The sequence below is a fragment of the Osmia bicornis genome, chromosome 1 (genome assembly GCF_907164935.1).
Source record: "Osmia bicornis bicornis chromosome 1, iOsmBic2.1, whole genome shotgun sequence".
In the NCBI taxonomy this organism is placed as follows: Eukaryota; Metazoa; Arthropoda; class Insecta; order Hymenoptera; family Megachilidae; genus Osmia; species Osmia bicornis.
The window spans coordinates 5,278,888-5,303,577 of record NC_060216.1 but is presented as its reverse complement, the minus strand read 5'-3'; the positions used below and the strand labels follow the sequence as shown (position 1 = coordinate 5,303,577).

General features: G+C 43.8%; 1 protein-coding gene across 2 annotated transcripts in view; it reads left to right on the top strand.

Annotated features, from left to right (window-relative positions):
• The window catches only part of LOC114876920 (nuclear pore complex protein Nup88), a 48,691-nt gene that overhangs the window by 21,129 nt on the left and 2,872 nt on the right, over positions 1–24,690 (top strand). For both annotated transcript variants that reach the window (XM_029188856.2, XM_029188855.2), the window contains exons 2-3: positions 16,026–16,195; positions 24,525–24,638. In XM_029188856.2, coding sequence (XP_029044689.2) covers positions 16,026–16,195; positions 24,525–24,638 — 284 coding nt within the window. The remainder of the gene's footprint in view (positions 1–16,025; positions 16,196–24,524; positions 24,639–24,690) is intronic.

Here is a 24,690-nt window from a genome sequence, read left to right as displayed (position 1 = left end):
GTGCTAGGACATTGGACTGAAAACTTGAAGGATGATCGATCCTTTTAATACTTTGAATGTATCCAGGAATAAAATATCTTCATTTTAAATAATATCGACAACGTATATTGATCGTTTGAAGGCTCTTCAAGGTAGTCGCGAAAAACGAAGAAGACGAATGAGATATTGAAGAAGGTGGGAAAAAGGAACGAGGCTCAGCGAATCATTTTTCTTGGCTGAATCCGTAGAGTCGATAATTCAAAGCAGCCAGAGCGGGGCGAGCTACCTACGAGACGTATCAATTCATGTGTACACACGTACACACGGATAGATATCCATACCTTGGTGGTGATCCGGCGACGATGGCTCACCAAATCCCTATAGAGTTTCTCAGCTAACGTTGCCTTCCATGTAGGAACCCATTATCAAAATGGGCTCATTTCTTTCTCAGCCCTGTCTCCACCCTCTTATTGGAATTTCTTTCCTGTCTCCAGTTATTCCCGTTACTTCTTCTCTGCCCTTTTTCGCGCCGAATCTCTGAAGAATTAGGTTGATCAATCGTCCTATTAATAATGGAGAAAGGAGAATACATTCTTTCACGATTCGCTAAGAATTCGCTGGGAAATGTGGATGATGGTATAAATTTTGTAAAAAAAAAAAAGAAAGTAATTGAACACTAACCATTCAAATTCGAATATAATGACGTTTTTAATATGAATGAAAATGATTATAATTCAGGGTGTCATTCAGAAATATGGAGTATCATTTGTATCGAAAGATAGAAGTGCCGACGGCGAGAAAAAGGGAATTGTTCGGCGCAACGTGGTAATTCAGTTTGCGGAATAATGGATCATTGCTCCGGCCGTAAGACGTTGGTCAGTCCCTCATAAAGCATTCCAGCATCGTTCCGACAATCCCACAGGAATCCACCCCCTTGCCTTCCGCCCTGTTCGCCCCTCTGTCGACAAAAGACCTGCCTCGCGATCGACGCAACTGAATGCTCCATTTCAACAATATATTTTTTTCTCGTTGCAAAAAAAAAAATATCTTAAGATTTAAACACTTCGAGAAGGGGGAGATTAAGGGTCTGAAAATTTATTTAATTGCGCGACACCGACCCAGAGGAAAGGCATAATTGGTCAGAAACAAACCGCCTTTGTTTCCTATAGGGTAGGGACAATAGAGGTGAAGCTTCAAAAGGAGTTCCCCTTTAAAGCAATTGTGGTGTCTTAACAGAAGGCAAGGCAAAGGTAGCCCGATTACGGGACATTCGAAGAGATATAGCCACTCGCTGGCCACTACACGACCGATCGAGGGTCGTTTCTACCCCGAACTTCTGAATAGCCTTCGAACCGTTAACCCTCCTAGCCTCCAACCCCATCATCATGGATGCAACAGGTGATCCTTTCTCGATATCGGCCCCATATGCCATGTTGCATCGCCTCCTCGATACCTCTCACCAACGACCAGTTCACACTCCCTATATCCCTGCTGATTTCCACTTTTTTGCATCCAGGGGAAACGGGTCGATTTCGTCGTTCCAATTCGTTCGTTCGTCGCCGCGTTACCGAGGGAATAAAATACCCACGGAGAGTAGATAAATAATTACATAAATTTGGAAATTTTTTATTTTCAAATTAAGATCGGTCCCCCTTAGTGTACACCATTTACTGCTCTAAATATCGCAAGACATGTCTATTTCTACCATTATAATTAAGGTGTTATCAATCGGCGGAAGAGATTGCGATGGTTTTAAAAATCGCCCATCTTCCCAGGGTATCTACCATCATAATTATCTTTATCAGTCCCTCTGTGCCCCTTCCTCGATCTTGACGAGGCTGCTTTCAATTGCTGCAGCCATCGGTCTGCGTCAAAAACACCAACCCTTTGTAGCCACCCCTAGGAGACAAGATCGAGGATACGTTTGAATTAAAGATAGGAATGATAAGAGCCGAAAGAGGAACATGAAACGAGAGATCCAACTTCGAACGTCGTCTCGGCTAATCATGAATTTCCTTCGAGACTATGGGTTTTCTCTCAAAGGGTATCCAATTTTATAGTTCGAATAATTTATATAATCTTTTAACTTTCCAATTTAGAAATGTACAAAAATAGAAATTTACCTAAAAATTCAATGATAGACATTTGATAGATGAGATTGATTGAAAAATGAATTTTACTTAAATTTATCAACAAACTTAACAAAGTTTACCCTACATCTTCGACAGAAACGATTAAGAGAAGACCGAATGGAGTTGTGTCGCTGGAGGGGTTGATTTATGCTCGTTGAATTCAAGGGTCGTTTCCCGAAGTCTGTTTCCGATACGCGACCGAGTCATTAATATTTTAATGCGGCTGCCATTGGGAAAAGTGAACCGAGATATCCTTGCGAAATCGAGGTCTCAATAATTACGTCAGCCGCAGACCCGTCCTGCTTTTGATTCATAACACAACAAGATCCTGGAACCGACATAGGGGAACCGAGGGAACCGTCTTTGGATAATCGGAATTCAATTAAACCGTTTAGCATCTGCGGTGCCAACAGAGGAGAGGAAGGATTTAATATGACAGAAGATTCAGGACTTTCTGATTTCATGAAACAGCAAAAATTTAAGCAGTTGGAATTTTCTATAGCAGTGAAGATCACCGATGATGAATTTTTGAATTTGAAAATTTGATATTTCTCAAATAAAACACAAATTATTTGAGATTCGTCTACTTCGTAACCCATCGAACGTTAAGGAACGCTAGACACTCGATACTTTCAGTCCACTCCAAAAAACATTCCACAGAGTTATAGCAAATGCCTAAATCGTGACCCATTTTCTATCCCATACCATCGATGCTTCCTAGATCGACCAACATCTCGATTCGTTCGATTTATCAAACGGCCTCCACGAACGCACGGAATGTCTGAAAATGGAAGAACTTAAGGGAGCTCGGTTAAGCCGACTGACACGTTGGCCTGGGGAACATTTTTCTGCAGCCGCACGTGTTTATACGTTTTCGTACGGTTGGGGGAGCAAGGTTTTTGGCAAGCATCAATATACGGAGCACGAAATTCCACGGATGGAAGCGAGAGAGCAGGGAGACAACCGAAACTGATACAGAGAAAGACAAAAGGAGGGAAAGAAAAAGGAGAAAGACGAGGGTGTATCTTGTCAGCCACCATTCATCATGGCTGATGTCGGATCCGATTCTCATATTGTACCTCCATACGTGGATAGATAGATTTCTGTCGTCTCTGACGAACGTAGAACGCATTCATGCATTCGCCATTAGATCCTTCGGTAATAGATTGGAAGGACACAAATCTAAGATACTTTTTTTTTAACAGTTTCACTGAAAATATAAGATACTGGATGTCTTAAGCTACTTTTATTAGAATGATAGATGAATTCGATTTGAATTTTACGACGCATACGAACGGATTGGAGAATTGAGATATCGAAAAGGGGGCGGATGATTTAAATTACACCGGCTGTTTGTACATAATTTATATCCTTGTTTTCTTGGCGCGTTCCACGGGAAAATCCGCGCCCACCTAGAACGAGAGTCTCAATTTAAATTATCCTGAATAATTCTCGCAATATCCGATCTTTATGGCTCGGAAAATGCGGCCGTCTTTCCGCAGCCTATAACGACATGATTTCCGCCAGGACATAATGGTTTTCTTAATACCAGCCTTCATAAATCACGGATCGTCGTTAGAGTTCAGTTGCTCGAGGTTGAATATTCATTCATATCTTCCTTCATAATTACTTGTATTTCAATTAAAAAAAATAAATTTGGCATACCCATTTATATGGTTAATAATTATATTTAAGAATTTGTATAAAATAGCAGATATGTATGACGTATCGTTGATCTGTTCCACTGAACCAAGTTTTTTCCCTTAAAAACAATCGGTAGGAACCAATATACATTTGCGTATCGATAAGAAAAGACAAACTACGAATGTCGATAAGAAAAGAAGGGTGGGACGAAGTCCACCACAGGGGAGCAGATCGCGACCTCACCCCCCCGATGGTGCAGCCGAAGTTGGGATGTGTCTTTGATTAACGACCACGACACTGGATATATATATACAAACGGAGAAAGAGAAAGTACGTACCGATCAAAGCCCTCAGACGCACTCGGTAGCACCCCGCTAACAATAAGAAATATCACGTTGGGTAATTTATTATCGATAGCAAAAAGCCGAGGCAGCGCATCCGCCAGGACGCAGGGCGCCGCTGTCGCCAGTCGAACGATTTCACCGGCCACAATATTATAAATGGCTTCTATTTATTAGCTGCATGACGATCGCGTCTGCCCTTCGTCCACCCCCTTCTGTAATCATTTCGCCCTCAAACTGGCGATAACTTAGAAATTAACCCTTTAAGGTGGATAGAATTTCAATGCATTTCCAGCACCATGCTCCCTTATAGATACCAAGAATCCGTCCGGAAGGTCGGCGACGCACGGGACTTAGACTTTTTCCGTCTCCAATAATTTCATCTTTTTCTGTTCGTATTTGTAACACAGTAATTTCCCCGTTGTCATACACGCAAAAACGAACTGTACGATGGCAGAGCGTTATTCAAATCCCGAAGCATACATCTTATATTTAAATAGGAGTCCAGGGTGCGCAGCATTTTGCCGTCCGATAAGGTTCCATCCGTCAACGGGATATTACGTTTCCCGGTAAACCAATGATATATCAGTCTCCTCCCAGCACAACAGACCGAGCCCCCAAGGAAAGACACCCTTGCCGGGGCCACGGGTGACGTGCCTTCAACCTTGTTCCTGGAATCTCACGTTAAACGAGCCGGTCTGAGATTACATATCGCCGAGAATTTATATTTTAAATCGAGTCGCATTAGGAGGCCGCGTTCAGACGTTTTCTCTGCCGTCCAGAAGAGAATGCATGCCACCATGCGTCCGCATCAGATGTATGTAATAACGTAATAAATAGCCACTTTAACGCGGCGGCCACCGTTGGGACATTCTTGTCGAGGGGCATTATGCTTAATGTTTGACGTCCAACGTTCCCTTTAACACCCTTGATATAACACAACTTCCTCCCTCGCGCGCATCCCCTTTTGTGTTTAGATTTCGAAACACCGGTAGAAAGGATGAGACGTTGGAGGATGATTCGTTCAATAGGTCCGTGCGAATTTCCTTTTGTCTATTGAAATACCGTGATTCGTCACGAAAGTAATGGAACTTTGTTGTAGGACAGTGATGAGAAATTGCTCCTGTAAGGGGAACTCGCGGGCACTGATAAGTAATCGGTTTCTTAATTTGAAAATTTGAAATTTTTATTTTAATATTCTTCCTGTCAGTGTCAAAATTTTCATACTCCATAACAATGAATTGCATTGGCAATTTAAGTAGCAGGAGGAACAGAGGTAGCCAACACAGGATAACTGCATTAACTTGCCCCCAACTAATTGACTGGCCTGGAGTTTTCCTATGTAAATGTTTGCAAAACTTGTTCTCAAGCAGCTTATACCGGTGACAACTTTTAATCAGTCCCCGTAACGAATTCTACCGTGCTGTAACCTCGGTAAAACTCTTATAATCAAGGCAAAAACAAAGAAGACTGATAAAGTTGCTCCACGTAGAATATATCGAGGAACAGGAAGAAAATGTATAAAGAACATTTAAAGATGAAAGTTGGTTCAACTTGGGTGGAAGCCATCATAAATGTTTCATAAGAACGAAAAAGCAGGGCGGAAAGAGATAGTTGACTTAAGTAGTAGCTGGTAAAGTGAAGTCTATTAGATCCTATGACAGTTACAGGTTAATACCTACCCCAGAATTCACCCTTCCAGAATTTGTCCAAAAATTACTCGTTGAAGGACAATAATGAAACAATTTCGAGCTGAAGAATCGGGGAAAGGTTCGATCACCAAGTAATAAAACGTATTCTTTTTTTGGTCACAAAAGCTGCACGGTCCGTTTATAAAAGGCTCGAAATGGCGGAGGGGTGACAAGTACAATGTCTCGCCGAATTTTTATTCCGACCATCACAGAACTCACCCTCTTTACATCGTCTGGCAGAGCCACCCATCCCTTGGCCACAGAACTACCTCGCCTCCATTCAATTTGCCAGGTTATTTTTCAGTCTAGGCTGTACTTAACGGGACCGTGCGTTTACGTGGACAACGATTTTTCACCGGTGCAACATGCATCGCGTGCATTCACGATGCTCACTCGTCGTACAAGAAGGATGTCATCGGTTAGAACGATCCTTTGTACGAAATGGGGATAGCAGGAGGGTGCTTGGTTGTTCCGGGAAATTAAAGTTCATTTATATGATACTTTTCCCATTGTTTTAAAGGTGGATCATTCTAAGAGATCATAAACAGAAAATCAACTTCTATTATATAAATCAGTACTTTCAAATTTCAGAATTTCGAAATCCAAATGTTAAGGTTAACTTTTACTCCTAGACCGCCATTTTCCCTAGAAAGGACTACCATACTCCCTACTGTACATAAGCTGTTCAAACTTAAAAAATTCGTATATGAATCTTTCGGATCGCAACTTTTTTTTAATTCTTCAAACAATGGTGAAAAAAGTCTCCAACCCTTTCTCTTCCTTAGGAAGTCTATCACCAGTGACATAGCTCAAAAACTTACCTGTTCCACGGATTTCCGGTATTACCGGGGGGGCCAAACAACTAAGGACACTCGCGCGTGCACGCTAGCAAATGCACATGCGCGTAACTCGCGAGATATTTTACAATTACTGCGAAATCCATTAAGGTAAACCGAAACAACGTCGCGCAGGATAGGGCCCGACTCCTGGTGTACGTGTGAATGCGGAAAGCTAGGAAATTCAGGATGCGACGAGAAGTTCTTGCAAACTTGTACCGGCTTCCTCTTCGTCCACGTAGTAAGGCAAGTCCCGCCTCGGCAAAACACGCCCCGTGTAACCCAGGTTATTTATTTATTTATTTCGAGCCACGACGAACGCCCCTGCGTATCCCATTTTGTGGTTCACATCCGGGTTACGAGTCTAGCTGCATCGGTCTACATTCCGCAAGGATTAAATCGTCGCTGTTATTACTGGTCATTTGTACCTTTGTTCGTTGATCCACAACGAAAATGAAAAAAAAAAAGAATCAAAGAAAATTTGAATTTCAATAAATCGGTAGAAATTCCTTTCTGTATTTACAGTCTTGGTTGAAACTTTGAAAGTTGTATGTAGCAATGATCGGTAAGAAGCCGGGCTTAAAATTAGCGGTATGGCGGGTAAAGGGTTGAAGAGATGTGTTCGTGCCCTGGTATCCGAAATGAAACTTGTACTGATAATAATATCCATGGCGGTTGGAAAGCGCGAGAAAGTCTCGTAAGGGAGTTGGGACAGCCTAAGATACGACATTCGTGCTGTGGTTTTAACTCCCTGTTATGAGATTGCCAGATTCAGAGGGAACTCTATCTGGTCGTACGTGTACACGTCGGTGTTTATGAGAATGCACGCGTACTGGTAACCTACCTGAGCGTGTAGTACAAGGAAGCCCGGCCCTGGAAACACGCACCCTTCGAAATCACACGGAGTCGCGGCCTGGAAACTAACTGCAAGAAATACCAAGGGTCGTCTCACATCCGAAAGATACTGAAGATAAACTCGTTGTATGGTCCTCCCTACGTAGCTAACCGTGCCTGTAGTCGCGGATGAATGGTCCGTTAGCTAGATAGCGCATACTCGGATTAAATACTCTGCCAACCTGGCGAAGAAACTTTGCCAATATTTTCACGCACCCCGAAATTAAGAGTTTTTTTAACATTCTTTGCGACGATTCAACCTCTTCTCTAGTATGGGTAGATCTACCCAAGTGTACCCGACGTGTTTATTACCCCTTAGTGAAATTTTCAAGTGGATTCAGTCTTGAAATCTTAGAATATTGTCCTACCCTATTAGACCCCCCGGAATCAACCTATCACTACAGATTTACCGTGCATCAAGTAAGAAATTGTTAAAGAATAATTGTTGAAAGCGTTAGAGCGAAGGTATGCAGAAGAAAGCAAAAGGGATAACGGAGATCCATGAGAAGCCGCAGAAATAAAAGGGAAATGTATGGAAGGAAAGATCTAATTTGTTCCCGTCGGGTCTGTTTTCGGTTAGGGGGGTGGTTGCCAGGCGGGGGTGAAATTAATATTCATAAGCGACCAGGAGAGGTCTCGAGGGCGGGGTCAACTTACATGTATCTTTCGCTACTGACCCTGGCTACCGGAACGATAACGGTCAGGAATTAAAATACCACCCGGGCCAGGTTTTAACCCTTCTTCGTGGTTCGAGATACGGATATGACTGAGCTACGCTGTCTGATCTCGTTTCCAGAAACTTGCTGCTCAACGTTGCTGCTTCGCCAAATGTAAATCCCACCTAAATATGTCACGTGAAAGATTTTCGAAACGACCAGATGATTCCGATGGCTCAAGGTCAGACCCTTCGATAAAATAACACATTAATGGATCAAAAGTGTCCTTTCTCGTTGGACAGCAAATATCATTAATCGAGTGAGTCATTAGGCACAAAAGTGACACAGCATAGGCAGGCCAGAAGGATATCTTGAAGACAGAAGCAAAGGTGGATGAGCTGGCACTTCCTGCGGTATACAATTAGTCGTTGGGGTATTAATCCTGGCCGGTAGCCGTTACCCGACAGGATATTATGGTCCCGCAGGCAGTAACAATGAGGATTATATGAGGGAAAACGCTTCGATAGCGTTTCTAATACAAGCTGTACCGTTGTGATGGTGATGGTGGTGGCGGTTACAGGACGTGGCGGTTCTCGTAAACGCTCGCCCACCAACTGAACTTAACTTGGCTGGCAATAATAAAATGATATAGGAGGCGAAATATGCATTTAAATTATCGCCCCGCGATAATAATTTGCATACCACCGCGGCACCTCTCTCTCACTCCACGCCACTTCGATGCCGACGGTTCGCTTAGTTTAGCCCCGTTTAATTTAAATAATACTTCTCAGCGCGGGGGAGAACAGCTCTGCCAAGATATACATAAAATCGCCATAACATTGTAAATTATAACTGATACGGCTTATATCGTGAGAGGAGCCCTCCCCTCTTCTACTATACTACTTTCTCTACTCATCCTTACAGATCCTCCTTCGTTTTCATCCTCCTCTCTTGTTTCAGATTATCTGTATCTCTCTGATGAGCCAATTGATTAACGCAAAGTATGAAATAATTTGAAACTGAATTTGAAATTAGGAAATAATTTTATCTTTTTATTGATTTCATCTATACGTGGATTTTCTTATGGTGGAAACTTGAACGCTTTAAGAAAATTTCCTTCGTGCCAAGCGATAAAATATCACCATTGTGCAATAAGTCTGCCGGTAATGATTCTAATAAGCTAACGAAGGAGATTCAGAATTTAAATGAGCCCATAATTCCGACGGTAATGACGCAATAAAATTCCATGTATCTGGTATCAATAAAGGGAGCATATTCGTTATCCTCCCTGTGACTACAACGGCATTTATCTTTCAACGAAATGATCCAAAGAGACCGTTTCGAATGGTAATAACAATCGTAAGTCATTTTCACACCGACAAAGAGCGTTATTCCCTTTTTCGCATCGATTACACTCGTCGGTTGAAAACGTGTCGTGGAAAAAGAAAAATTAATAATACCTCCATCGGTTCGAAGAAACTCGAATTCTATGCTAATCAAATGGGACTCTGCCGGCATCTATGGGGTGCTATATGAATTCCACTCTCACGTCTCTTTTATTAACGAAAATTTATTAATTCGGTGCTTTCTTTATCACTATTTTACATTTGAATTGACAAATTAAAGTACAAGGTATTACAAATTGTGTGAAAATACATCGTTATTTATACACGAACTGTGGGAACTTTCGCATATTCCTAATATTTTAAGTTTCCCCTTTTAATACCCCATGAAGACAGGGCGAGTCCAATGGACGGTAGAAAGAGGATGAGAAACAGGGCACGCTGGTTGATGAAGCTGTCCAAGCTCGCCAGGATCCGTGGCGTTCACTCATCGTCGTGCCAGCCGGACCACGCAATTCCGCAAAGTATGCAGATCTAAGAATTCAAATGGCCGCCCTATAGCGCTCATAAAATGGCGGACAATCGCGCTCGTAAAGCACTATATTAAAATTCTATATCGTCCCTCCGTCCCATAGCCAACACCACCGATGATGTCATTCCTCTCCCGCTGTTCTCGTTCTTTCGCGTTTCGTACCGATGTGTCGGACATAAGCTGTTCGCCTAACCGATCTTTCACATCGCACGGAGTTTGCGGACCGTCCGGCTGAACGTTTATGCCGCCGCATCGCTCATGCATGCGGACATTGGCGCCTCGCAGGACACTTCCGACCCCGTGTACGTATAAACCACCGTCAAGGGATGCGTTTACTCTTGAAAATACAGTTTGCTCGCCGCGGACAAAAGATTGAAGGCTGGCCTGTCGTATAACGATAATGACCCATTGCAGCGAAGCGTACGCTGCAGTTTACTTACCGATACCTTTGTGCACCTGGAACAGTGCTGTTTTTGTCGTTGAAACTGTTGGCTGGAATTTTTATCGCTTTCTTGTCTACCGACTTTTATATTCTGGACATGGACAGTCTCGTTTATGTACATCTCTATGGCGCCATACTTTTCTCTTCAAGGAGATAGATATGCCTATTTTCTTAAGAAATCAAGTCATCGCTGAAGGTCAAAGTGTCCAAACGATAAAAAGAAAAACATAGGGATAGGCTGTAGAGGGTTTAATTAAAAAAAATAGATGAATTGGCTTGATGAAATCTAGACGCGAACGCACCCACCCAAATGATTCGTTGAAAAGACACGAGACATGTAACGCGACAGGTGGGTAAACAGAGAGAGAGGAAGAGATAAAAGCAACGGATCGGATAGAGGATGATACATGTATAGAATAGAATGACCGTAATGGGTATTACATTTGTGTATCGTTGATTCGTGCCTCACGCGTACGGAATGACGGGAATACGCAATAAGTTAATCGTGTTAGCGGCTCGCTTGATTAAACGAACGATCAGCCTGATGGTGACTGTCGTACGCAACGCGCCAGGGACACCATGGGTGCGGCATCAGCCGGACATTAATACAAAACTCGATTGTCATTCGTCGCTTGAACACCAGCACCAACCCCCTCGCGCGCACACACCCCTGATTACGTCGATTCATTAACCGTAGCCGCTGGTATCGTCCACCCTAAAACGAACTGCTGTTTCACCGTTGCAACGGAAAGCCTATTAGCCTTCGTCCCTTGTTCCACCGGACAACGGGAATTAATCGTACGCCGCTTCGATCCGTTTCGATTCACCTCTTTTCTTACCTGGATTGAATACCGTCACGTGTAATGTGCGTTTTTTTACCTTCATCGAGAAATGATTCTTCGTGAACAGTGGATCTTCATTAACTTAATTACAAATCGAAGATTTCAGATTTCCATTATCAGCGATTTTCATTCGCATACCTATGGTCCGAAAATTCTTAGGCACGTCCATGAGCATTGTTCGTAATCGGTATATAAGTACTGATAACAGCTGAAACGATACGATAGTCATATTATTGCTGCGAAGCAAAAATGTCACGTAACATTCAAAGATACAGTAACTTTCATCGCGCAAATACTGGACATCGTTCGGAAAGATCAAACCCTCAAGTGCAACAAAACTCTGCGTGGTCGTACTTCACTCTCTTTGAAGGAGAACAACGCGGTGTTGTTATAGCTAAATGCAATATTTGTAACAAGAGTCTGACATGTCGGGATGGTTTTTGGAAATTAGACAATCACGTTTCCATTAAACATCCGAATACATCTATCTCCAGAGGATCGGGCGCAGGAAACTTACGAGAATCGAGGGTGCCACGTAGAAGAATTAACCTAAGAATGCTACCGGACAATTACGAATCAGACTATTCAGAATCGGACTACTCAGACTATTCGGATGATCAAAATAATCGTTCTGCATATTGGCCTAGGCGTACGTATCGATGGTAAAGCGATAACTATGAAACCTTACGTGACCCCATATTGTGAAGCAACAGATTAATTTATATCTGTTTTAATTATACTACCAGTATGAGGTATTAAAATTATCTTTCGCAAGTATGTACAGCTTTTATTATACCTATCACTCCCATATCTCCAGATTTAGATCCAACACTATGATTAGCCATTTTAAAATGCTGATTTCTGGCTGCAAAAAATAAGCTTCTGCACGTTTCGTTTTGAAAAATATAATTTTCATCAAACCTTCAGATTTTCGAGTTGAAAAATTGACTATCTTTCGGTGACCTTGAGTGTGCTGCACCTACACGTCATTACTATTGTACTTTCTAACAGTATCGTAGTAATGATATCGATAACATTTTAATGTTATCGGTGTCCACCGATAACAGTAGTTCCAAATAAAAGAAAAAAAAAACGGAAACTAATATGGACAATTATAACTATAAGGCAAAAGTAAGGGTCGGTGAGTTAAGCGGCTCTCGTCGACGAGACGTGGGAAAATTTTCGCAGAAGAGAGTAAAAGAGTTAGTGTAAAGCGGGTAACGATAAAGGGTGTCGGAGGACGTGACACGATGGAGGGTTAGAGAGAGGCAGGAAGGCGTAGTATGAGGAGTAAAAGTAGGGGGATGAGGGTATGGGATTCCCGGCTACCGATGCCGACACCGGCGCCAGTGCCGCGCGAGGCTGTAATGCGTTATTAATGAACACCAAGAATTTCATTAAAGATTGTTTGTATATCAAACTGTCCACTAAATTATGCCCTATAACCCCCGTGGCGCCTTTCCGTGCCTGGAAACTATTGGCTGCGGCCACGGTAGGCGCCGCCTTTTGCACCTACTAACTGCACGCGATCCTTTGCACCGTGTTAACATCGATGTTTGCATTCCTGTCCCGCCAGAAAATCCTCTGCCAAATTATATGGTGACATCGATCGTTAAACACCATGATCGCGGCTGTCCACTCTTTTGACATGGAAGTGAAAGGACCTTAGTCGAGATGACTGCACGACCGAGTCAGTTATTTCGCAACCTTTGGCCAACGTGTGTTATTAGAAGGAACGATATAGGTAAGTACAACGTGACGAAGGGGTAAGAATGATGCACGGAGGGGAAAGAGAAAAGGGATTGGAGCAAAGGTTAGAGGGAAAGAGACAGAAGGGAACAGGCATGACGCGTCGAATGAACGACCCAGGGGGAAAGAGAGGTACAGGTCGGGTGAACGTGTTGGGTGGGGAGATACAGTTAATCGTTGGAAAGCTATTAACTTCGGACTGGAATGCCCCATAGCGCCTCATTTCGTTCAATGCAAATTTACATCCGACGTCGACCACCTAACGGGCCTCCCTCCACCTCTTTCTCGCTGCAAAACGACGCGAACAGAGGCTGTTACTTGCTGTCCTTATACACACGCTATCGGCTTTCGCTCCTCATCCGCTATTGACTCTCCATCGCGGGCGCAATTGCCCATCATCGCCCGAAATTAAGGCTCTATGTCCCTTTTTTGACACCTTGTGTAATCTTGAATCTAAACTGACCCGTTGTTAGGTGAACGCAGGTTAACAACGCAAAGTGGCTGAATTCTGAGATTACAGTAACACGGTGTAACTTGTTGAAACCGCCGGAAGGATTTGCGAATTTGAAAATCATGCCTAATTGAAATTCTTGGAGAGTAATGGTGTAAGTAGTGAAGCGAAGCTGCTTGAACTTATCCAATTTGGTTCTCTCTCGTAGACGATCAACGTCGTAATCGGTGACCCGGTTCGTAGCTGCACAGCAGCAAAACTTGGACCCTTCTAGCGTTACCCTACCCTTTCCTTGATCGTCCTGCCATGCTTGTTGTCTTATTAGTTTAGAACTTAGGCTTAATATAAAGTTGCGTGTGTCGTCCATGATGGAAGTCATGTCTGGAAGACAACGGGAACTCCAAGTTTCTCTGCTTCAAAGAATACAGAATACATATTTACGACTACCTTTTCCAACGGATGAGTCCAAATAACGATGACCCCAAAATGGCCTCCGTTACGTTCCAACCTCTCTTTTCCTCACCGGGAACTTTTAAGATAAACCGTGTAACATTATCCACATTGAGATGTTGACGTGCAAACTCGTGTATACGATATGTCGCCATAGCAAACTGAAATATGGCTCGCGAAACTGTGCATCTTAACGCGGGAAAATAACGCGTATGGAGGAGCACACTGATAAATGGCTACGTAACGGGTGCTGAAGATACACATAGTTAACGCCGGAATGCGGCAGGAAACTGACTAACGACGACTGATGCTCTCGCTATATAATTTCAAAAGCGTACCAGCATACACGCGAAATGAAAGCGGCCGCCATTCCGACAACACACCTTAATATGGACAAATGCTGGACTATATCTCAGATGAGGTTTGTTTTGCATTATTCGGCTAACGTCCTCGTTTGCCATCTTTGCTACGACCCTCGCCTTGCTTTACCTAGGATTGCCGTATTTCCCTTTTTCATCCCCCCGTCAAAATCTCACCGGTTCTTGCTGTACCAACCGTACACAAGGAGCAAAAATCATCCAAGTCTGAAATTTTAGAATTCTGAAAATTTTTAAGTGGTAAGGGGATCAGTCTATATTTTGTAAAGGGAGTAAGGACCACCCTACCCTCCACCTAGTTAAGTCAATGAACAATCCAGAGAATGCTCGGGCCAAGAAAAAGAGAAATGAAAAGAAAGGAACAAGCGTGTACATCGGATTTGAAGAAACCGTGACAAAACTGAAGACGTCCAGAATGACTGACGTTTAGGGAAAGCGTGAAACAGTTGGTTTAATGGTGTCGAGTTGGATAACGAGGAGGGAGAAGGATAGGAAGGCAAGAAAAAGAGGGTCACGGAATGGATGTGTTCACATTATACCCTCTGTTCTTTTAATTTCTTCAGAGGGCCACCCTCCCACGACACCTTCTTTCCTTCCAGCCTCGGCACGCGGATTAATAAGGCGTCGACGATGTGACGTCTTTTTTCTTTCTCCCCTGGACGGGACAGCAGACAGCTACCAAAGTGAATGAGAACTGTTGGGCGAGAGGATAACGGAAGGGAGGAGGGAGGGAAGAGCACTCTCTTACTGGTACTTAACAGCGAGATGAGATGAGCTGCCGTTAATAAATGTGTTTCTAACTGCTAGAGAGAGGACAGAGCCACTCTTTGTGCCCGCGTTGTGTGCCCGCCGAGATCCCTGAGGAATAAGTCTTAATGAGAAGAAAACTTTTAAACGCACTAGACCGTTTATTTCTTAATGTTAGGACGCGTTTGGATTCGCGCTTTTATCATTTTAACTTGACGCTGATTATTTGATTGGAAAGAAATTTTATTCGCCTTCCCACCATCGTCCTCTGTTAATATCCTCTGCATCAAAAATCAGAGCGTTAAACGTTTCCGGGCTTCTATCAAGCTTCTTTCCAAGAGTATGAGAAAATGAGGAAGTAAATACATTCGATACCATCGGCGCTGCTTCATCGTCTTGGTAAGAAAACTACCCTCGGGTAGGAAAAAAAAAGAAAAAAAATAATTGCTCCTTGATACGCGCCGATACCCCCCAACCTTAGGGATGCCAAGCCTGTAATGATGTTCGCGTTCGCGAACTTAGTTCGAAATTAAATATCGAGGCAAAAGAGGGGTTGGTAGAGAGTCGTGGCAAGGGGGATGTTAAAGAGAAATCCCGACATCGAGAGAGAAGGGCTGGGAAAGGAGGTGGCTCGTCGTGCACCTGTCTTTTTCCCGGGCCGCCGCGCCGTGATAAAAATCAAACTGGAAAACAAACGAGGAGCAGGATCGTATTATAAAGTTTATTAATCGATAGACGATGCCCGACGAGGGTAAAAGAAGCGGAATCCGAAGGGCTGACGGAAGGGATATCTCGTTACGGTTGAAAATTAAAATTGTAATACCGTTTCACTACTATGGTGTGCATACTTGCTCTAGACCTTGAAAATAGTTTTATATTTAATACATTGTACTAACTGTTTCTTGTATTGGTGTTTCAGAAACTACGACCTACCGATCCTCCAATCTTTGATGTCAAGAATCTGTTGATCAATGAGACGGGAACGCAGCTGGCCTTATGGGGTAACTTAGGAATTGTTCTAATGGAACTACCTAAGCGATGGGGCAAGGATGGCACGTTTCAAGGTGGAAAAGAAGAAATACTGTGTGTGTAAGTAGTTGAAACCTATACAGTTTTTGTCATCACAATTGAAGGTGAAAAATGTTTTTCATCTAATGCCTGCAACACTTTAAATGGCATTCGCTATGTGTAACGCTGGTAGCAAACGTGTTAAAAGAAATCTAGAAAGCGGGTGTAGGAAATCAATCTCCAGAAGTAGAGACAGAAGCTTACAGGACTAAGAAATCCGGCTGCTAAAAAGCGAGATAACGTAGACCGCGAATAATAAATCGCACTATCTGGCTTCCTGCACCTCCGTGGGCTCCTGTGGGCGTCCTAATATCCTGTAATTAAGAGGGTGTTACGATGACGCCCGAACCCCTTTGGTCTCCCTCTTATGGAATTAAGGTGGCTTTACTCGGTTAGTTTTGAAAAGTTCCAGGCCCAGGAAAGCACCGCTGAATACTAACCGCCTCATCAACGACACATGCCACCGAGACTACTGCTTCGCGTAACATTATCCTCCTCGATTTCAGTCACGGCATCTACTTGTCCTCGCGTCTAATCTTTCTGGTGATTAGAACATCACGCAATTAGCCACCTGGTTAAAGGTTATACCTTATGTTCCTACAGCCATTTTATTTTTTATCAAGTACCAAAAGTAGTTCCAGTGGTATTATAGCAAGAATGGTAGGCCTCCCTAGGGAACATGGCCACCATTCGCGCGTAAACGTTTACTCGAGAAAACTTTATTTAATATTTTATTCTTAATTATATCGTAATATCCTCCCGAACGAAAGGGAAATTCTAATTAATTTGAACAACGATGGACGATACCACTTAATTTGCCATGGTAAAAGGGTACGCTCCAACTTGTCCTTTGCATTATAATTTCATAATAAGTCGAGCCCAGAATAAATGCATTTACCTTCCTGCCGACTTTTCCGCTAATTCATAATTCCGGAAGTTTTTCCGGAAACGAACGAAACGTTTAGCTCGCTGTTGCAGCGAAGGGTTCCAAGCTGAACAAACTGGTCAAATTAAGAGCGGCAGTTTATGCTAAAGTTTTTTCGTTATTTCGTTATAACGTAGCCAGAATCGAGGAAAATTATAAGAACGCAGGTAACCAGACTTGAACATGTTCGTGAAAGTCTCGGCCATTAGAAAAACATCTCAGAAATTTAATGTCCTCTTCCTTTTAACTTTCTTTCACATTTCCGTTAAGCAACCATCAGACTCCCTCGATGAAAATCTTGCTTCTCGCGTGCAAAGCGTTAATGTCCCTTCAGTGGACGCATGTCATTAAGTCCTCGTTAGTATTGGCTCCGAGAAGTCAGTCAGAGCCTAAGAAAATTTCCGCTTCTCGTTGGCATTTAAAATGCTTAAGTTTCGTGAAAGGGTTGAAGAAAGGTAGAAAGAGAAAGGAGTACGCGAGGGGCGGTGCAGGGTTAAAGGCGTCGCGAAGTGGTAATAGTTTTAATCCGGTGTCTTGAAGTCGGGATTTGGTGGCGCAGCAGTTACCGACTGCCGGTAAGTCCGAGCGAACCCACTTCGCTCTCTGATATCATAATCCGAATAATCACTATTATTGCCGCCATTTGCTTAATCCAAAGCTCGGTTGCTCGCTTTCCACGCTTCGAGGCTTGGAATTTGTTGGTCGATGAGGATGCTGAATATTGTATCGAATTACGCGAGAACCTGGGACAGTTACTGTACGTTTTCATGCGACAGTAAATCGTCTTTTAATGCCATCTTAGCGAGCATTTCAGTGGCCACTTGGTCTGCCCATTACTGCATAGGGACCAGTAAGAACAAAGTCAATTGGACTCATTTTTTACCATTTTCTTCTATTAATCTACGAATTCTTAAATAAGAGTCAGTATATTTATAATGAACCAGTATAACTACTTGTAACATCTGATTTAATAGAAAAATCAGTGATAGCTTATTCCCGGAGTTGAGGGTTGAAGGCAACAGCAGTTCACCATAACAGTTTGCCAGTCCTTAGAGAGAACGTTATACCGGATAATCGTTATAGGAAGAAGGTGCAGTTTCAACGGTATAAACTTGGATCGGAGTAGGTAAGTCGTGTGGCATGGCATCGCGGAATCGTGGTATTAATTCGGCAACGGACTACGAAAGCAACGTTATTTCCTGCGCCACCGGAAGATCGTTGCCTCTCTTGGTTGGCTCTCGCGGCTAATTATTGTTTTAAGGATTACCGTTATGTGTTTATTATGCGGTCTGGGGAGGACCTTTCCTACCTTAATATTCGGTAGATTTCAGCTTCGGTCTCGTTGCGCGGTGTACCATCAGAGAGCCCCTAGCACTCCGTGTCCCTCCCCTCCTTTCCATCTCTTTCTCTGTTCCTCGCCCCCCCTCCCATGAGTCGCAAGCCGGCCTACGTTTATGAATAATTTTCACCTCTCGTGCTACCTAACCCCACACCACACGACCACTCCACTTCCAACAAACGTTCCTTCCGAATCGTCCCTCGAGTATTCACCTCGTAAAACCCCTGTGCCGTGTCCTCGTTCGAGGGGGTTGATTCCAGTTTTCTGATCCTCGCCACTCGTTCAGACGCACTCGTGAGATATAACGATACAAATGTTGGTCGGACATAAAATTACCAAAAAGAACGGAGAAGTTTGGACAAAAAATGTTTCCCTAATTGGTTATCGACGACTGATAACAGCACCTCTAGCGGAAGCACGCGCCGCGCCGTACGTGCTGCAGAATATTTCACTGGTAGAAGGGAACCCTTGGTTGGCCGCTCTCTCCTATCTGTTCCGGTGCCGCACCGGCTCGGCCGCGAGTGAAAGGGGATAGGATGCGTTTATTTAAAAAATGATTTAACCTAATGGTTTTACATATGTAATCCCGATATAAACCCGAGGCTAATCTCGGTGAACCACACGCGGTCCACTCGTACATTCAGAGCCGGGTAATCCACATACTGGCGCACCCACGTGTCTCTACACAACTTCCGCGTCACCACCCACCCACTGGTCGGCCCGGTTTCCCGGTCACACTCTCCCCTTTCTCTCTCCTTTTTTCAACTTTTTTTCGATGAGCAAGCGCTAACGAAAATCACCAGTTACCCAACAGCCTGCATTTTCGAGGGTGCTGCTGAGTTAGAAAGAGAGGCTGGTGTTTGCGGAGATCGCGCATAGGGTGCGCCCGCGCGCCAAATGATTTAGATGGTCCCCGATGATATCCGCACCTTTTGAAAAATGTCGCCACGACGAGGAGAAAAATATATAGGAAGCCGCGGTACCACGTGCTCGGTCTGCGCCGCCCCTTTATCAACTCCCGACGAAACTTTATTGCCGGCCGAACGGTGTTTCTCGTCGAATCAGCGGTTAACAAAGGAGCCGAGATACGAGCGGCGATTAGGGGAATTAGAGAATCGACGCTGCTTAATTGCGCCTAAAGTGATTCGACCACCCCATGCATGCTCAAGTCCAACGACTAACATCTCCATTATTTTCCACCAAGAAAGAGCGTAGGTATACACGCCGAACAAATTGGCAATTCTTTCAACGTGACGGAAATCATGCAAACGAGCCAGATCTGATAGAGTATGAACGAACCAACGGGACGGGACGGAACGGGACGTGAGGTTGGCGAAAAAGGGACTAACAAAAGAGCAGCATCGTCAACGAGGAGGCAGACAGAGAGAGAAAATGAGGAAAGTGGGAAGAGTAGAGAGTAGGAAAAGGAGAAAGGAAAATGTAAGGTACATGGCAGTAGCCTCTAGCCTGGGCACACGTACCGCGGTAATTAAAAGAACCGACAGATGTCTCTCTTTTACCGTCGGGTTTTATTTCGTTACGACGACAACGACGTCCAGGACAATGACGACGCAGACGAGCAGAATGCGTCTCGCGTATTTAAATTTTTCCTCCGGCGTTACAGCCGGAATTCTTTGATTAGAAGAACCGCTTGCTTGCTTGCTTGCTTGCTTGCTGCTGCTCATGGCTGTAGCGCGATTACCTAAGTGCGTGTTTTTTCTACGTAGACCTACATCAAGTGCCCTCTGTCTCTTGGTGCACGTTTGTACGCACAGAATGCTGTCTCCCATGCGCGCCCTCAGACAAGAAAGGATGCCAGCCCGCCGGAAGGAAGTTGGGGAAAAAAGGCCATTCTAGCCCCATATTATTCACGCTTATGATCTTCGATGCTGCTCCTTACGGGAAGCTGCGTTTTCTCCTGCTCTTTTCGCCAGGAACCGTCAGGATTAAATTGACCTTTTCTTTTCCCTTTGTGCGCGAACCTTCTATCCCGTTACGCGATTCCTTGCGCAAAGGGTTGAAGAAAATATTAGCCGTTTTTTATCTTAACCCTTGCACGGCCGAGCTGGTACACAGAATTTTTAGTAAAACAATGGGAATTCGGAACGAGCCGACAGTATTTTTACGAGAACATAAATTGTTGGAAATATAGAAACCAATACGCGCTTGGGTAGATAGTTAACTTACGAAAGGCGGATGATCAAGAGGACAGGAAGGTTTTTAGATTTCGTCAAAGGATTTACGATTCGAGTGTGACTGGCTGGGATGGGACGTGCCATAGCACCGCGGGAAGATCTAGGACTCAAGGCACGCAGGACAAGGCTGCGAAGTAGCAGCAAGGAACGGCTTCTGTAAACCGATGGTCGCGATGAAAGCGCGACGCAACCTCGAGAATTAACGGGCTTAGTTGGCGACGCAGGTGTCGTCGGGAAGGCGAACGCAAGCGAGAGCCGGATGAATTACGACAGGAGCGTCAGCCAGCCCAGCAGAACGTTGCTCGTTATATTTTGCGTAACATCCCGATTTTATGGGCCACCCTCGCACCCTAGCTACCGCATCCCCCCCTCGCCCTGTGGCCCAGCCGCAACGAAGATGCTAACTATGTATCTCACTAGTCTTTTTCTTTGCCGAGCTTTAAGTACCTTAAGGACTTCATCAATTAAAATCACGTGTACACGTTAACAGGTGATGTTTGAAATTACAGTAGGTCATCAATTTGAAATTAGCCTGATGCTAATGTATTCTACATACTTATTTTCGGGGCTAATTTTTGATTGATTCAACGGTTTTGGTAACGACGAGTAATTTATACTTTTAATCTGCTGTCAAACAGGAAACACCCTTGATTCCTGATACTTGGCCTGTCGCCGTAGCTGTCGCACACAGCCGGGTTAACGAGTTATGTCTAATCTATGCATCCGCTTATCATAATGGCTCTCGTTATATCATGAGCATAGCTTCGTAAGGTTGGCAAACCGCCCCCTCGACTACCGTTCTGTCGCTGGTACCCTGGCCACCCTCTTTTACGTACCATGCTGCCGCGGGAACGTAATAAAAATACTCCGAGTAACTGAACGATATTACGTCGTTACGGGGCCACCGAGCGGAATTAAGTGCGCTGCCTTCTTCGTGAACATTCACGTCGATTAAGTACCTGTTACGTGTATGCAGATTATGTAGTTGAGATCATCCTTCGATGCGACTGATTTCAACCTGCCACTAGTTGAAACCAAAGCGCTCGATAATTCCCTGTGTTTGGGCCTCTAAAGAGAGGCACTTCTAACAAACGGAGAATTATATGGCAGGGAAATCTCATAAACGCGGATATTAGATAACGAAGGGGTGTTTTAGTGTTTGAACGTTCAGGGAAAAAATAAAGTACGTTGAGAAAGGTATAGTCGATTATCCTAGGTGTTACGCCCCATTTACCTCCGCCAACTCATATTTCTAATTACTTTCTGGCAAGAACTTTATTACCCCTCTTTATCGTAAATTACTTCTTCCGTAACGTACGAATCATCGATGAGAGGATCCTTTCGATACTCCACGTTTATTTTGTTAATTAAGATGGAATTGTAATAACGAAAAATGAAACACCCTGTATTAACATGCCAAGTAAGATGGATCATTTGTTGGATCAGATGAAATTGTAAATAAAATGTAGAGTTTTACTGAAGCAGCATCGATCTATGAAGCTGGCTAACCGAAAGAGAAATCCGTTCGCGCGGATGAGCATTAATGGCTTTATAATCTAATGAATTTTTAGGTTAAGCGGCGAAAAGACCAGCGGGAGATCCGGATAGGTTTTTCCCCTGCAATTTATTGCCGAGAAGGAAAAGATGAAAGCGAGAGAATTTGTTCGCTTATATCTTGTTCGCCTTCGGACAGTGATCTCACCGGGGTAAACTATGATTTTATTTTGACAAAAAGAGAAACGCCATCTTTCTTTCCTTGATACAGTGTTCCAAGAATGAATTTCTTAATTTGATAATGATTAGAATCATTATCTATTTTATATAAAAACAAAAATAGAATGAGGAAGTAACAAATAACAATTGTAAGATACTTTTGGTGCCCATGAAAATCGCTAAGTACTTGTTATTCCATGAAAACGTATCCAAAGTTTGGTAAACGTGAAAATTTCTTTTTATCAGAAAATTTTGACGCAACGGGGCAGAAGAAAAGCTAGGAAGCGAACAAACAAGCCGAGTAAATCATCGGGGAGGGCAGAGATTCAAGCGGGTTGGTGAAAAGCCGTGATGGTAACTTAAGCACAGCGAAGAGAAATACGAGCGGGAAAGTTTCCTGGAACAAAATGATACGACACTCCGTAAGATCCGCTTTGAAGTCAGGTCCGCGCCATTCTTTGTACAAATTGGAAGAAAAGCGCGGCGTAAAAAGCTCCGTCCTGCCCCGGGTTAATACGTTTACGTAGGAAAAAATTATTTTTAAGTTCTTCTTTTTTTTTCTTCTTCTTCTTCTAGACCGCTCCTGACGAAAAGTGCAGAACCACCGAGGTTCTGCTAGGGTGTGGCAGAATACGCGGCACTGCCGTGTAAGAATTTCTTAATTAGATTTTAGCAGCTGCCTACCCCATTCTTTCGTTTCTTTCGTCAAGAAATTTTCCATAGAGGTGTACGCCGGTCTAGCGTCGAAAAATTTCGGCTTTAATATTCTGACAATGAGAGTTCAGATTTTAAAAAATAACTCGAGTTTCAGTGGTATTGTTAAGGAAATAATGGACGTCGGTATAATTTTCTAGGGGTGAGAATCTAATAGACCTCTGAAATCCTAAAGTTCTAAAATTCCAAAATTCATAAATTTCCATAGAGATCTATTACCCATTTTAAGTAACGTCTTTACTTACCCAATTGCAAACAAATTTCCTAAATACTTGAAAACCTAGCCCACTAGAAAGACACGATATCAAATAATAAATTAGATTGCTACCTGGAGGGATTTCCACTGAATTTAGAGTGGTCTGTCAAAGCGTTAAGCACCTACTACAGTTGATGTCCCATGACGAGCCGGAAGTGGCTTCTTTACAGGTTGAGGAACAAGGGAAACATATCAGTAGATATTCAGAAAGCGCGTAAACCGGTTGGTCAAATGGGTATGTACAGAGAAGGCGTATGGTCCGGCGCGGCGGGTACGCGCATGGGTGGCCATAAATTTTGATAATACTAAAATTGTGACAGAACGAAGAAAAATCCCCGCGAGGCTGCGGTGCAAAGTGCGAATAAATCGTTGCGTGTGCCTTTGTCAACGAAGCATGAAAGGTTGGGCGTACAAGGGGTAAAAAGAGAGAAAAGCCCGGCCGAGCGGTCCTGAACCGACGACGAGAACGGAAAGGTGGGGAGGGCGAAACTGGGCTCTGGGGTTGACCACGTCGTCTGGCTTTCGACCGACTCTCTCTCTACTGGTGCGTACGTGCGTGCCTGCGTACATTTTTATCAATTATTAAGAACTCTGGCGTGCTTTTGCAATGGGCTAGCTGGTGATGGTAAAGTTGCTTTCGTCCTTGTCGTTGGTGTGCCGGGTGTAACCAGTCGTTGCTGGCGATACCCTATATGCCCGGTCTGATCTTTTTTTTTCTTTCTCCACCTTCGCCTGGTTCTCCCTCATCCCCTATTCGTGTCAGATCCTTCATCCCGCTTTTTTCCATGTGACTGTCTCTCTTCTTTTCCTGCCACATCCTCCTCCTCCTCCTCCTCCTCTTGGTACCCTCCCTTCGCCGGCACCGTGCCGTGGACATTAATAACGGCCACGGGCTAACCACCGTCAACCCCCTTTTGCCAACGTTACCGTGTCCAGCCACGGAAAGTGCGAGAGTAATAATAAAATATACGAAATGTAGACGACCAACGTCCCGGTTCGTCCCATGGAAAAACAAACACAACGCTTTGCTGTGTTCCTTCGTTGTACCGGAGGGTATGACGATCGTGAAAGATTACGGTAATTTGTGTTAAATAACGGCCCGCTAGGAACATGGAGCTTGACTTTCGACACTTTGCTCACCGTTCGACCAGTATAAAGTTCTAAGCTAAAAATTCAAATGCTCGACTCGAATTTTTTTCTGATTTTAGAGTTCACAAGTTTGATCATTTTGATGCAACAGGGGAAATCAGAAAGGCAAGATGGCACCCTGGTTCCACGAACGACTCTCATTTACTAGTTCTGACTTCTGATAATACATTTCGGTATGTAACAAATACTTGTTTTCGGGGCCGTATGAACCAATGAAGGGTTAAA